This window comes from Bufo bufo, chromosome 8 (genome assembly GCF_905171765.1).
Source record: "Bufo bufo chromosome 8, aBufBuf1.1, whole genome shotgun sequence".
Classification (NCBI taxonomy): domain Eukaryota; kingdom Metazoa; phylum Chordata; class Amphibia; order Anura; family Bufonidae; genus Bufo; species Bufo bufo.
Window position 1 is genome coordinate 65,686,571 of NC_053396.1, and position 14,785 is coordinate 65,701,355.

Genomic DNA, 14,785 nt, shown 5'->3' on the forward strand with positions numbered 1-14,785 from the left:
GTCTAAGGCTACATGCACACAGTGAAAACGGACATGTGATGGACTTTTTCTTTCTTTTTTTTACTGCCATCACACGTATGTTTTGAGACCAATGGTAGTCTATGGGGTTATTCACACTGCAGTTTTTTTTGACTGTCGGTGAAAAACGGATGTCAAAAAATAGAACATGTTCTATCTTGCCTGTTTTTCACTGACCGACCCCCCCATATAATTGAATGGGTCCATTTTTAATGTCTGTTTCTCAGAAAAGCATCAGTGAAAAAAAAGTCTGTTAAAAATGCACAGTTTATCTGTTTTTAACTAAGGTGTTTTTTTTTTCCACTGTCCTGTGCATGTAGCCTATACAGATATATCTTTTTTTATCGTCCATTTATATATGGTGAAAAGCTGTTCCATGTAAAACCCCCTGAAAAGACAAAGACATGGGATTGAATTGGAAAAAAACGCAATTCTACCACAGTTTTGGGGCTTTTTACGGTGGTTTTTATTTACAGTGTTCACTATACAGTAGGACTGATTTGCGCTCCTCCTTCTCCAGGCGATACCTCATATCTATAGTTTTTCTTGCGTTTTAATAATAGGGGGAAAAAAACTTTGTAAAAAAATTACTTTTTCATTGCCATATTATTACTCCCATAACTTGTTTATAGTTACGCCTTCAGAGATGTGTGGGGGCTCAGTTTTTGTGGGACTATCTGTAGTTTTTTATAATACCATTTTGACTATGTATGACCTTTTTTGATCACTTTTTATTCAATTTTTTGGACGATAAAGTGATGAAAAAACTTTGAATTGACCATTTTAACTTTTTTTTTCCGTTATGCCATTCACCGCATGGGCTACCTTTTTTAATAGTACAAGAGTCTTCAAACATGGCAATGCCCATTTTTTTAATTGTTTATTTAGATTTTGGGGAAAGGGGGTGATTAGAATTTGTATATTTTTTTTTTTGTTTTTCAAAACTTTTTTCCTTTTTTTTTTTTTTTTTTTACTTTTGGTAGACCACAACTTGCGATCATCAGATTAATGGAAAATGGTCCATTATTCTGTACAGAAATTACTAGATCTGCCACCTGCTGGCCTGAACTGGGATATACTAGTACAGGCTCCTGCTTATTATTAGAACAGGGCACTTTCCCCAATCTTCGCACTTCAGGGTTTTAGTACTCTCTGACACCGTAGTCACATTTGACCATTGTATCTGAGGGGTTAAATGTCCGCAGTCAGCATTACCGCTGATTGCAAACATTAGCCGTGGGTGCATAATGTATGGAAACAGCAGGCACCCAGTTGTATGGCACCCGGTCCATTCCGGAACAGGCCCCATCTTTAACGACCCAACATCCCCTGTACATGTATGGCGGATGTCGGGAAGCTGTTTAAAAGAGCTTATATGCAAATCCCCGCTATCACCTCCACGTCCCAGTACAAATCTCCTTCTGCAAATTTCTGCAATCCTTTAAACCTAATACCCATTCCTCTGACCCCTTCTCCTTTGGTTACTCTTGCAGAAGGATTATGGAATGCACGCTCTGTCTGTAACAAACTGTCCTACATTCATGATCTTTTCATCTCTCAAAAACTTTCCTTTCTGGGTCTCACAGAAACATGGCTGAACCCTCTGACACCTCCTCCCCTGCTGCACTCTCATAGAGTGGATTTCATTTCACTCACACACCCCCACCCCGGATGCAAACATGGTGGAGGAGTTGGTCTTTTCCTTTCAGACACCTGCTCCTACAGCCCAACTCCACTGCCACCCTCCATTATGCTCACCTCATATGAAGTACACTCTGTTCGGATCTACTCTCCCTCCAACCTTCAAGTAGCTGTCATTTACCGTCCCCCAGGCCCAGCCACCATCTTTCTTGACCACTTTAACACCTGGCTACTACACTTTCTTTCTGCCGACATCCCCACTATCATCATGGGTGACTTCAACATCCCTATTGACACCTGCCACTCAGCCCCCCTGCATACAAGCAATCCCTCCTCATATTCAAATCCTCACTCGCTGATGCAAAACAGGCCTACTTCTCATCTCTCATAACTTCCCTGGCCCACAGCCAAAAACAACTTTTTAACACTTTTAACTCCCTTCTCCATTCCCCAGCGCCCCCACCCTCTCCTCTCATCTGAGGACTTTGCCGCATACTTCAAACAAAAGATAGTCAACATCAGAGAAAGCTTCCGTACACAGACCCGCTACACAACTGCTCGGTCCTCTTCTCCCAAAACCCACTTCTCCAACATTACAGAAGAAAAACTCTCCACTCTACTCTCCAGATCACATCTCGCCACCTTTGCACTTGACCCAATCCCATCCCGCCTCATCCCTAACCTCACCACAGTGTTTATCCCAGCCCTAACTCCTCTCTTCAACCTATCACTAACCTCTGGTGTCTTCCCCTCTGCTTTTAAACATTCTACCATTACACCCATCCTCAAAAAGCCTTCACTTGACCCATCTTCTTTATCCAGTTATCGCCCCATATCACTTCTTCCGTATGCCTCAAAGCTACTTGAACAACATGTCCATTCTGAAAACTCCTATCACCTTTCCTCCTGCTCCCTCTTTGACCGGCTACAATCAGGCTTCCGACCCCACCACTCGACTAAGACTGCCCTTACCAAAGTCACCAATGACCTACTAACAGCCAAAACCAGAAAAACATTAATCTGTCCTCCTTCTCCTTGACCTGTCCTCTACCTTTGACACTGTCGACCGCTCCGTTCTGTTGCAAACTCTCATCTCTTGGCATCACTGCCCTGGCCCTCTACTGGATCACATTATAACTCACAGATCAGACATTTAGCGTCTCCCACTTTCACACCAACTCCTCGTCTCATTCCCTCTCTGTTGGTGTCCCACAAGGCTCTCTCCTAGGTCCCCTGCTCTTCTCTATTTACACATCTCATAGAGTCCCATGGTTTTCAGTATCACTCTTGTGCTGACGACACACAAATCTACCTCTTTGGTCCAGACATCACCACCTTATTATCCAGAATCCCACAATGTCTATCTTCTATATCATCCTTCTTCTCCTCTCACTTTCTAAAACTTAACATGGATAAAACAGAATTAATCATCTTTCCCCCATCTTGCTCAACCCCCTCAACAGACCTATCTATCACGATCAATGGCTGCGCACTCTCCCCAGCAAGCAAGTCCGCTGCCTTGGAGTGACCTTGGATTCTGTCCTTTCCTTCCAACCGCACATCAAGCCCTTTCCACCACCTGCTGCCTCCAACTCAAAAACATCTCCCGCATCAGCGCTTTCCTTAACTTTGAATCTGCGAAAATGCTTGCACATGCCCTCATCATCTCCCGCCTAGACTACTGCAACATTCTCCTCTGTGGCCTTCCATCTAGCACTTTCAAACCCCTCCAATCTATCCTCAACTCTGATGCCCGACTAATCCACCTCTCACCCTGTTACTCCTGCCTCTCCTCTCTGCCAATCCCTTCACTAGCTCCCCATTGCCCAGCGAATTCAGTTCAAAATGCTAACAAATACATACAAGGCTGTCCACAACCTGTCCCCTCCCTACTACTACCCGAGCTACTTTCCCGATACATCCCCACACGCACTCTCCGATCCTCACAATCACCTCCAAGATTTCTCCCGAGCATCCCCCACACTCTGGAACTCGCTACCCCAACATATCAGACTCTCACCTACAGTGGAATCCTTCAATAGAAACAAAAAACCCACCTCTTCAGACAAGCCTACAATCAGTGACCCTGCTGCCTCTATACCGCCATGACCAGCTCCCCTCACCTACTGTGTCTGTAACGGTCACGTCCACACACACACAGGGTTAAGGATAATGACCACTGCGCTCCACCCTCACCCCTGGCCCTGCCTACTTGCCTCACGAGTCCTGATGACAGGGGACAACTGGACGACAGTCCCTAACTTAGGATATGTGCAGGGAAGACAGACAAGACAAAATACGGAACATGAACGGACCGGGTCAGAACCAAGAAAGCTACGCAGTACAAAGTATTAAGCAAAGAATGGTCAGGAGAAGCCGGGGTCAAATACCAGGAGAGCAGAGAAGTACAAGAGGAGTCCTAAGAGAGTAGTCAGGTGGGAGCCGAGGTCACAATACCAGGACGGATGCGCAGTACAGGAGGAGCAGGCAAAGGATCGTCAGGGAACAGGATCAGGCAAGTATTCAGTAGTCCAACAAATAGCCAGGAACCTAGAAATTAACAGGCAACCTGTAGCCAGCAGGCTGCCTTTATTTATAGTGGGGAGTGAGGGTCATGTGACGTGGCCAGCGTCACATGACCGACAGACCAACCAGTCGAGCACCGAGTGATCAGCTCGGCGCTCAAGGCAGACTAGGAGCAGGGAACCACTTAGCTAGTAAAGCCGCCCTGGGAATGAGGTCAAACACAGATCCTCATTCCCAAAGCTAAGCAACAGGTCTGCGGGAAATGGGGGACCGAGTGCACCTTCGGAACCCCGTGACAGTGTCCTTCTCCAATACCATGTAGATTGTAAGCTCTCAAGGGGAGGGCCCTCTCTCCTTCTATACCAGTTTGTAACTGGTCTTCTTTATGCTTAGTGCAATTGTCTGTATTATGTATATGTACAGCGCTATGGAAATAATGGCACTTTAATAATAACTGGGAGTGACAGCTGACAGCTATTGAAGGGGCATCGCCTTTAGGTACAAAGAGCCCAGTTTCTCTTGCTTCTTGCTGCATGCATTTAGACTATTAGATGTGCAAAGAGATTGCAACAGAGTTTAGCAAAACATAAGTGACAAATTTAGATGAGCAAATTGATTCTAAACTAATCAAATTCAACCTGAATTCTGTAAAAATTTGAGTTGCATTAAAATTAGAATTTTTGGTGATTCCATTTTGGCAAATTTGAGAACGTAGGAGAGAAAAAAATTGAAAAGTGAGCAGTCAGAGAGAAAAAAATGAGCCCTAGAAGACCTCAGAGTGTCATACACACATTTTCAGGCCATATAGAAATCTGGTGTTTTATTTTTATTTTTTACTATGGTAAGATAATGCTTTTAGATTTGGTGTATATTGTCAGGGCAATGACCCCCTACTCTGATTTATGCTGAATTCCAAATAAGTATGGCAAATAGGTAACGAGTACTCAGAGAATTGAATAACACAAACATCAAGGTTGTATCTAAACAAGTCTCAGTTTATTGCTTATGGAAAGCAAATACTTATACCACATTGGGGCCAGTTCCGGTTATACACCCACGCACTTTACATGAAAATCATGAAAACATCTGGACATATAGAAATGCTTATGAAGCAGAAGGTATAAATGTCAGTTAACCGCAGACTTTCTATACAAAAACAAGACATACATTTATCAGAATAGAGGAAGTAGATATATCACACCAAGCAGTTTCCATTTCTCGAGAATAGCAAAGGTGGGGGCTAAGTTACTCCTTCCCATATCTGCAGATACTGACATAAAAAAAGTCATACAATGTAAAATGGCCGCTGTAGACACAAAGATGGAGTCTCATCCCTCACAATATATATTAATATACTATATATGGAGCATGTGTATAAAGTGTGATTAGGATATTATAGAGCTTTGTCGGTGTGTGTAGAGTGCATATATTAATGCTATCCATGTAATAGGCATGTAGCATAGCTTTCTGTGTAATGGCTCATGTAAGGGCTCACGCAAAAAATGGATCCACAAACATTACTTATGAGGTTTGTGTGCATTCTGTATTTTGCGGAATGGAACAGCTAGCCCCTAATAGAACAGTCCTATACTTGTTCCTAATGCAGATGATAATAGGACATGTTCTATTTATTTTTTATTTTTTTTAGAACGTACATATGTAAATGGAATGTACACGGAGTAACTTCCGTTTTTATTGCGGACCCATTGAAATTAATGGTTCTGTATACGATCCGCAAAAAAATAAAAAATGGACATAGAAAGAAAATACGTTTGTGGGCATGTAGCAATGTTGTGTGTGTGTGATGGGCGGTGTATGTAATATGTATATAGTAAAGCTATCTGTGTAATGATCATGTAATAAAGCTGTGTGTGTAATGGGCATGTAGCAGACTGTGTATATAATGGGCATGTACCAGAGCTGTGTATGTAATGGGCATGGGAGTGTCAGATTTAAATGTCAATCTCAGTTATGGTTATGCCCTTTTCTGATGCGATTTATTTAATCTTATCTCATATTTTGCTACTTCTTTACAGGGCGATTTGGGCTGGATGATAAGAGGCTCAATGGTTGGACCTTTTCAAGAAGCTGCTTTTGCGCTCCCTCTAAGCTCAATAGACAAACCTGTTTACACTGATCCTCCTGTAAAGACCAAATTTGGGTATCACATTATTATGGTGGAAGGAAGGAAATAAAATCTAATAATAAAGGATTTCTTACTTGCTGAATGTTTGAGTCTTCACTTTTGAAACTGCAACTTAAAATACATTATTATTTTGAATAGTTAACTCGCAGTGCTCACATTAGCACCGCGGCCTTCTCACAGCTTTCCCTAGGCCAGTGACGAAGTTTAGCAGTCACGTGGCCTAGGTGCAGCTCAGCCCCAGAGAAGTAAATGGGGCTGAACTGCAATACCAACCACAGCCGCTATACTATGTACGGCGCTGTACTTAGTGCCACGGGGCTCACAGGAATGTTGATGCCTACTCAAAAAGCTGATTGGCAGGGGTGTCGGACCAGAGGATAGTTCATCAGGATTAAAGTCCTGGAAAACCCTTTTAACAAATTATACCTTTATTTCCTTTTTCTGTGTATCTGATGTTCAAAAAATGAAGTTTGATATATGCTAATGAGTTTGCAAGTGTCCAGGAGCGTTTCCTATTGCTGCAAGTGCATGTCGTTGATGGCTCCTCCTATGTCTTACTGTAAGACAGCCCAGTGTCCTTAAGTCACCGTCTCTGTTCCCTCAGATCCCATGCTAGCTAACTTGACTGTGAGCCAGGCCCAAACATGCAGCATACTCTACCCACTGTGGGCAGCGGCATCAATGAAATGACCATGCATGCCTGGGCCAAGCAGTGAAGTGAGCTGTCACTGGATTTCAGGGAGCAAAGCCAGTAACAGAAGGACACTGGGCCTGTCTTACTGTGATACATAGGAGAAGCTATTAACAACAGTCTCCTAATGGCCCTTACACAACACCCTAAGGCCTCTTATTATCAGTCCGCATCCATTCCACATTTTTTCTGGATTGAATGCAGACCCATTCATTTCTATGTTGCTGCAAAAAATGTGGGCGCATGGATGTGCAGTCTTCATCTGTATCGCCATGCCGCAACTTAAAGAACATGTCCTATTCTTGTCCATTTTGTGGACAAGAATAGACATTTTTACAATGGGGACCCCGAAAAGTGCGGGATGCATATGGACTGCATCTGTATTTTGCAGATCCACAATTTGCGGCCTGCAAAATAGATATGGTTGTGTGCAGGAGGTCTAGTTGCTGATTTTCTGCTGAGTAATTACAAGCAGAAAAACCACAGTGTTTACAATAGCAACACAGTGGAGGAGACTGAAATTTTATCTGTGCGGCAGAAAAAAATCTGCATGGAACCAACATGGAAACTGACCTGGGGTGGGAATTTTAAATCTGTTGCGTGTCAATTTATGCTGCAGATTTTCACCCTTTAGGGTGTCATTTGCAGCAAATCAGTGATAAATCGTTGCGTAACTCAAGGAGATTTTGCTGTGGATTCATTGCTAATTTCTCTCTCCACTGGGCAGATTCCCTGTTATACGCCTTTGCTCCTTTGTGGCTTCTTCCCAGGGTGTTGCAGAAATTGTGATAAGAACAAGTAAGTGTCATTCTGATAGTCTTCTTCTGGCCACAAAGAACATTGTTTACCTGGCTAAGGAAGATGTCCTTGTCAGACCCATGGATCCTTATCACAAAGCTGGGTCTCCATTTCCAGGGCCCAGTGTATTACCCGGAGTGAGCGTTCACCTAACTGCTTGGAACTTGAGAGGAGGATTTTAAAGGGTATGGGGTTGTCGTAACAGGTTATCTCTACCCTTCTTTCTACTCTTTACTAATGTATTATCGCGAGATTGGAAGTTCAGGGAAAAATAGACTTAAAACAGTGCATAAAGCATTTACTAAACCATTAAATATATATATATATATATATATATATATATATATATATATATAAATATATAATATCCAAAGGATGAGTCAGCACTCCAAGTAAAGTGAAAAAAGTGGATCCTTTATTCCCCTCTGTGCAACGTTTCAACCGTCTCAATGCGGTCTTTTTCAAGCATACCACAAGGTGTCATACACGGGTATATACAGTTGCAAAAAAAAGTATGTGAACCCTTTGGAATTATATGGATTTCTGCACAAATTGGTCATAAAATGTGATCTGATCTTCATCTAAGTCACAACAATAGACAATCACAGTCTGCTTAACTAATAACACACAAATAATTAAATATTGCCATGTTTCTATTGAGCACACCATGTAAACATTCACAGTGTAGGTGGAAAAAGTATGTGAACCCCTAGATTAATGACATCTCCAAGAGCTAATTGGAGTGAGGTGCCAGCCAACTGGAGTCCAATCAATGAGATGAGATTGGTGGTGTTGGTTACAGCTGCCCTACCCTATAAAAAACACACACCAGTTCTGGGTTTGCTTTTCACTAGAAGCATTTCCTGATGTGAATGATGCCTCGCACAAAAGAGCTCTCAGAAGACCTACGATTAAGAATTGTTGACTTGCATAGGGCTGGAAAGGGTTATAAAAGTATCTCCAAAAGCCTTGCTGTTCATCAGTCCACGGTAAGACAAATTGGGCCAGATTTATCATTAGCTCAGGTCAGAATAATGGAGTGAAAAAGTCCCAAACGCTAAAACTGCCCAAAAATTTGCGACTTTTTTCTGCTCTGCACTATGCTCGCCAGTTTTCTGAAAGTGGGCGTGTTTTCTTATGTAAATGAATCTCTAGACAGATTTACTATTGGGACTATTTAAAAAGTCACAATTTCACTCCAGTGAGGACCATGCTTTTCTTATGAGACTTTTTAATAGAACATGCGACTTTTTCATAAAAACTTGCGACTTTTTCGTAAAGATGTGCGACTTTTGTAAAGCTGCTTACTGACGGATAAACTGCTACCGTCAAACCACATTTATTATAGTCTTAAAGGGCCGATCATAAATCTGACTTGGCTAAAACTGACTTTAGCCATATGTGAAAGTGGAGTGAGCTGTCAGAGTCATGATAAATCTGGCCCATTGTCTATAAATGGAGAAAGTTCAGCACTGCTGCTACTCTCCCTAGGAGTGGCCGTCCTGTAAAGATGACTGCAAGAGCACAGCGCAGACTGCTCAATGAGGTGAAGAAGAATCCTAGAGTGTCAGCTAAAGACTTACAAAAGTCTCTGGCACATGCTAACATCCCTGTTAGCGAATCTACGATATGTAAAACACTAAACAAGAATGGATTTCATGGGAGGATACCACAGAGGAAGCTACTGCTGTCCAAAAAAAACATTGCTGCACATTTACAGTTTGCACAAGAGCACCTGGATGTTACACAGCAGTACTGGCAAAATATTTTGTGGACAGATGAAACCAAAGTTGAGTTGTTTGGAAGAAACACACAACACTATGTGTGGAGAAAAAGAAGCACAGCACACCAACATCAAAACCTCATCCCAACTGTGAAGTATGGTGGTGGGGGCATCGTGGTTTGGGGCTGCTTTGCTGCGTTAGGGCCTGGACGGATTGCTATCATCGAAGGAAAAATGAATTCCCAAGTTTATCAAGACATTTTGCAGGAGAACTTGAGGCCATCTGTCCACCAGCTGAAGCTCAACAGAAGATGGGTGTTGCAACAGGACAACGACCTAAAGCATAGAAGTAAAAAAACAACAGAATGGCTTAAACAGAAGAAAATACGCCTTCTGGAGTGGCCCAGTCAGAGTTCTGACCTCAACCCGATTGAGATGCTGTGGCATGACCTCAAGAAAGCGATTCACACCAGACATCCCAAGAATATTGCTGAACTGAAACAGTTCTGTAAAGAAGAATGGTCTAGAATTACTCCTGACCGTTGTGCATGTCTGATCTGCAACTACAGGAAATGTTTGGTTGAAGTTATTGCTGCCAAAGGAGGTTCAACCAGTTATTAAATCCAAGGGTTCACATACTTTTTCCACCTGCACTGTGAATGTTTACATGGTGTGTTCAATAAAAACATGGTAACATTTAATTCTCTGTGTGTTATTAGGTTAAGCAGACTGTGATTGTCTATTGTTGTGACTTAGATGAAGATCAGATCACATTTTATGACCAATTTGTGCAGAAATCTATTTCATTCCAAAGGGTTCACATACTTTTTCTTGCAACTGTATACCCACAATACATAGCAAGCAATTAAAGTGACAATTATTCAATACAGAGTATAATAAAGTAAATAGTGCTTTATACAATATATATAAAACTGACGTGATATACACTCACCTAAATAATTATTAGGAACACCATACTAATACGGTGTTGGACCCCCTTTTGCCTTCAGAACTGCCTTAATTCTACGTGGCATTGATTCAACAAGGTGCTGATAGCATTCTTTAGAAATGTTGGCCCATATTGATAGGATAGCATCTTGCAGTTGATGGAGATTTGAGGGATGCACATCCAGGGCACGAAGCTCCCGTTCCACCACATCCCAAAGATGCTCTATTGGGTTGAGATCTGGTGACTGTGGGGGCCATTTTAGTACAGTGAACTCATTGTCATGTTCAAGAAACCAATTTGAAATGATTCGAGCTTTGTGACATGGTGCATTATCCTGCTGGAAGTAGCCATCAGAGGATGGGAACATGGTGGTCATGAAGGGATGGACATGGTCAGAAACAATGCTCAGGTAGCCCGTGGCATTTTAACGATGCCCAATTGGCACTAAGGGGCCTAAAGTGTGCCCAGGAAACATCCCCCACACCATTACACCACCACAACCAGCCTGCACAGTGGTAACAAGGCATGATGGATACATGTTCTCATTCTGTTTACGCCAAATTCGGACTCTACCATTTGAATGTCTCAACAGAAATCGAGACTCATCAGACCAGGCAACATTTTTCCAGTCTTCAACAGTCCAATTTTGGGGAGCTCGTGCAAATTGTAGCCTCTTTTTCCTATTTGTAGTGGAGATGAGTGGTACCCGGTGGGGTCTTCTGCTGTTGTAGCCTATCCGCCTCAAGGTTGTGCGTGTTGTGGCTTCACAAATGCTTTGCTGCATACCTCAGTTGTAACTAGTGGTTATTTCAGTCAACGTTGCTCTTCTATCAGCTTGAATCAGTCGGCCCATTCTCCTCTGACCTCTAGCATCAACAAGGCATTTTCGCCCACAGGATTGCCGCATACTGGATGTTTTTTCCTTTTCACACCATTCTTTGTAAACCCTAGAAATGGTTGTGCGTGAAAATCCCAGTAACTGAGCAGATTGTGAAATACTCAGACCGGCCCGTCTGGCACCAACAACCATGCCACGCTCAAAATTGCTTAAATCACCTTTCTTTCCCATTCTGACATTCAGTTTGGAGTTCAGGAGATTGTCTTGACCAGGACCACACCCCTAAATGCATTGAATCAACTGCCATGTGATTGGTTGACTAGATAATTGCATTAATGAGAAATAGAACAGGTGTTCCGAATAATTCTTTAGGTGAGTGTATATGACATCATAATTTACATGACATGATGATCTACAAAGTGTAATACAATGTGCACAAACGTATTAATCATAGTGACAGCATAACTGTGAATTAATTCATTAATCAACACAATATCATATCACCTGTGTGCATATAAAGAGTGATTAAATCAATAAAATTAAAAACAACTCACACGGCGGCGCATGGACAGAGGCGCCAAGATCCGCGTCCACACAGCCGAACTACGCATGCCCAAAGTTTCCGTCACGTCACAGGAGCGACACCCCCGGAAGAGAAGCCAAGCGCCGTCACCATGGAGACGTGGAGACCAGATGACCAGAGCGACCATCACGTGACCACTCAAGCGGAGGCGCCGGGCAGAAGCCCCGCCCACGAAGCCGGACGTGCGTCGCCCGGCCAACCATATCAGCGTTGTTGCCCCGGCAACAACAAGTCCAGCAACGTGCGCAGAGGCCCGCCACAGGCAAAGGACAGGCATGGACTAATGAGAGTAGGGAGCGGCAGGGGGGAAGGGGGGAGAGAGAAATACTGGCGAGGGGAGAGAAACAACGGGCACAGCAATATATAAATAAATAAACAGATAGGCGGGGGCCAATGAGCTCCCCACTGGGTCACTATTTGCATGAGTTAGAAACAAGAGTGAACGTGGTATGGAGTATATCGGCACTTGGGGGAACACCTACATAACCTGTGCCATACTCATATTACAAGACAACAGGACGGGGGCCAAAGGTCACACCGTTCTCACGGCTAAGACCCCAGGTCCATTACGGGCATGGGATCAGAGACACGTCCATGCCAAAGAGCCCGAAAGCCGACCCCTAAGTCTATAAAGTAAATTAAAGAAGAAAAACCACCACTCAAAGCAACCAATATAGTTACAGTTGACCCACATAGTATGTAGCATAAACAATATAGATGCGCCCCCAAGAATCTCCCCCAACACCATAATCTCATCACAAAGACGCAGAGGAAGACGCACACCGTCCATGAACATCGCCAATGGAGCACCAATAATCTGGAGAAAGAGAGAAAAAAATTGTATAAGCAATAAAACAGTAAAACTGTACATCTATATAGAGCAAATTGGTTACATAATTAATGACACCAATGAAAATTCACATACACCAGGGCATGACAGGGAGAGGAACCAGAGAGAACAGCAAATAGCCCCATCCTATACAACACTCCACTTAAAATCAACGTTGAGACCATGAGGTCTCAGTGTATTGAGGCGATGGATCCATCTCAGCTCCCTCTGTTTAAGAGCCAATGTCCTGTCTCCTCCCCTTCTAGACTGAGTGATCTGGTCCACTAACATAAATTTCAAATCCCTCTCCTTGTGATTGGCTTCTACAAAATGTTTTGGAACGGTCAGATCTTTCCTTTTTTCTCTAATAGAGAACCGGTGATTGTTCAAATGCACCTTCATGTCATAAGTGGTCTCCCCAACATATAGGAGACCACAGGGACAGGAAAGCACATAGATCACAAAGAAGCTGTTACATGTTAAAAAATGAGCAATCTCATATTGGATCTCCGTAACTGGATGAGTAAACTTGTCCCCCCTGGTCATGTAAGGACAATTAACACAACCAAGGCAAGAATAGGAACCCATCCTACAAGAGCCAATATGAGACTGTACTAAGGTTTTGGCAGGAATATCCGCCCGGACCAACTTGTCACGAAAATTGGCAGACCGCCCATAAGAAAGCAAAGGCGGCACAGTCAAAGCTGTAATATTGGAGAAATTACTCTTTAGTATTGACCAATGTTTACGGACAATACGAGCAATTTGGACACTCTGTTCCGAATCGGTAGATATAAAAGGTATCCTCTCCACTTTGTTGCATGTATCATCAGGTGGTACCTGTTGTGGATCTTTCACCCTAGTAAGATGTTTATTGATCATCCGAGCAGGGTAACCACGTTCTTTAAACTTATGCACCATCTGTGAAAAGCGAGTAGGGAGTAAATCCGGATCCTGTACCACCCTCTTAACCCTAAGTAATTGACTGTATGGTACAGAATTGATAATAGACCTCGGATGACAACTTCCGTAATGCAACAACGTATTGCAGTCAGTGGGCTTAGTGAAAATATCCGTAGATAATTGATCCCCCACTATAGTGACAGTGGTATCCAGAAATTGAACATGGGTGGTCGAGTGTACCAGGGTAAAACTAATGTCCGGGTCCATATTATTCAGAAAATCATGAAAGCCCTCCAGAGAAATGGAGTCACCATGCCAGATGAGGAAGACGTCATCTATGTATCGCCACCACGCCAGAACTTTGCTGAAGTGGTGGGATACATAGATAAGGTCCTCCTCGAGGAAGACATTGGCATAGGTGGGTGCCACATTAGACCCCATGGCGGTCCCTCGTAACTGGAGATAAAAACTCTCCATAAACAGGAAATAGTTATTTCTCAAGACCAAATCCAAAAGATGGAAAATAAAATCCTGGCAGTGTGAAGAGTGATTGCTGTCAGATAATTGTCTCCGGACTGCAGCCACCCCCCTATCATGGTCAATGGAGGTGTACAGGTTTGTGACGTCAAAAGACGCCAGGAGACAATCATCCGGCAACACAATGTCAGAGATTTTATCAAGAAAGTCACCAGTGTCTCGAATATAGGACCTGGCACTAACCGCATATTGTCGGAGTAGTCGATCTAGAAAAATTGAGATGTTAGAAAAAATGGATTCGGTGCCGCAATAATGGGGCGACCTGGCGGGTCCGTCAATGATTTGTGAATCTTTGGAAGCACGTATATGACTGGTGTACGTGGCTGTGACATAGTTAGAAATTAATGGAACTCACCATCAATAATGTCCTGACCCAAGGCTGTGTCAAGGACCTTCTTGATCCGTCGTGCAATATCAAACCTCGGATCACCAGCCAATACCCTGTATACACTCTGGTCACCCAGTTGTCTCTTAATCTCCTGAATGTATTTAGAGGTGTCCATGACAACAACCGCACCACCCTTATCAGCCGGTTTGATGGTGAGGCTGTTGTCACGGCACAGACCCTCCAAAGTGACAATCTCAGGAGTAGTCATATTAGGA

General features: G+C 43.2%; 1 protein-coding gene across 2 annotated transcripts in view; it reads left to right on the forward strand.

Annotated features, from left to right (window-relative positions):
- Positions 1-6,413, forward strand: part of PIN4 (peptidylprolyl cis/trans isomerase, NIMA-interacting 4) — a 67,319-nt gene extending 60,906 nt beyond the window's left edge. For both annotated transcript variants that reach the window (XM_040405903.1, XM_040405904.1), the window contains exon 4: positions 6,222-6,413. In XM_040405903.1, coding sequence (XP_040261837.1) covers positions 6,222-6,380 — 159 coding nt within the window. In that variant the 3' untranslated portion in view covers positions 6,381-6,413. The remainder of the gene's footprint in view (positions 1-6,221) is intronic.
- Positions 6,414-14,785: the final 8,372 nt, after the last annotated feature.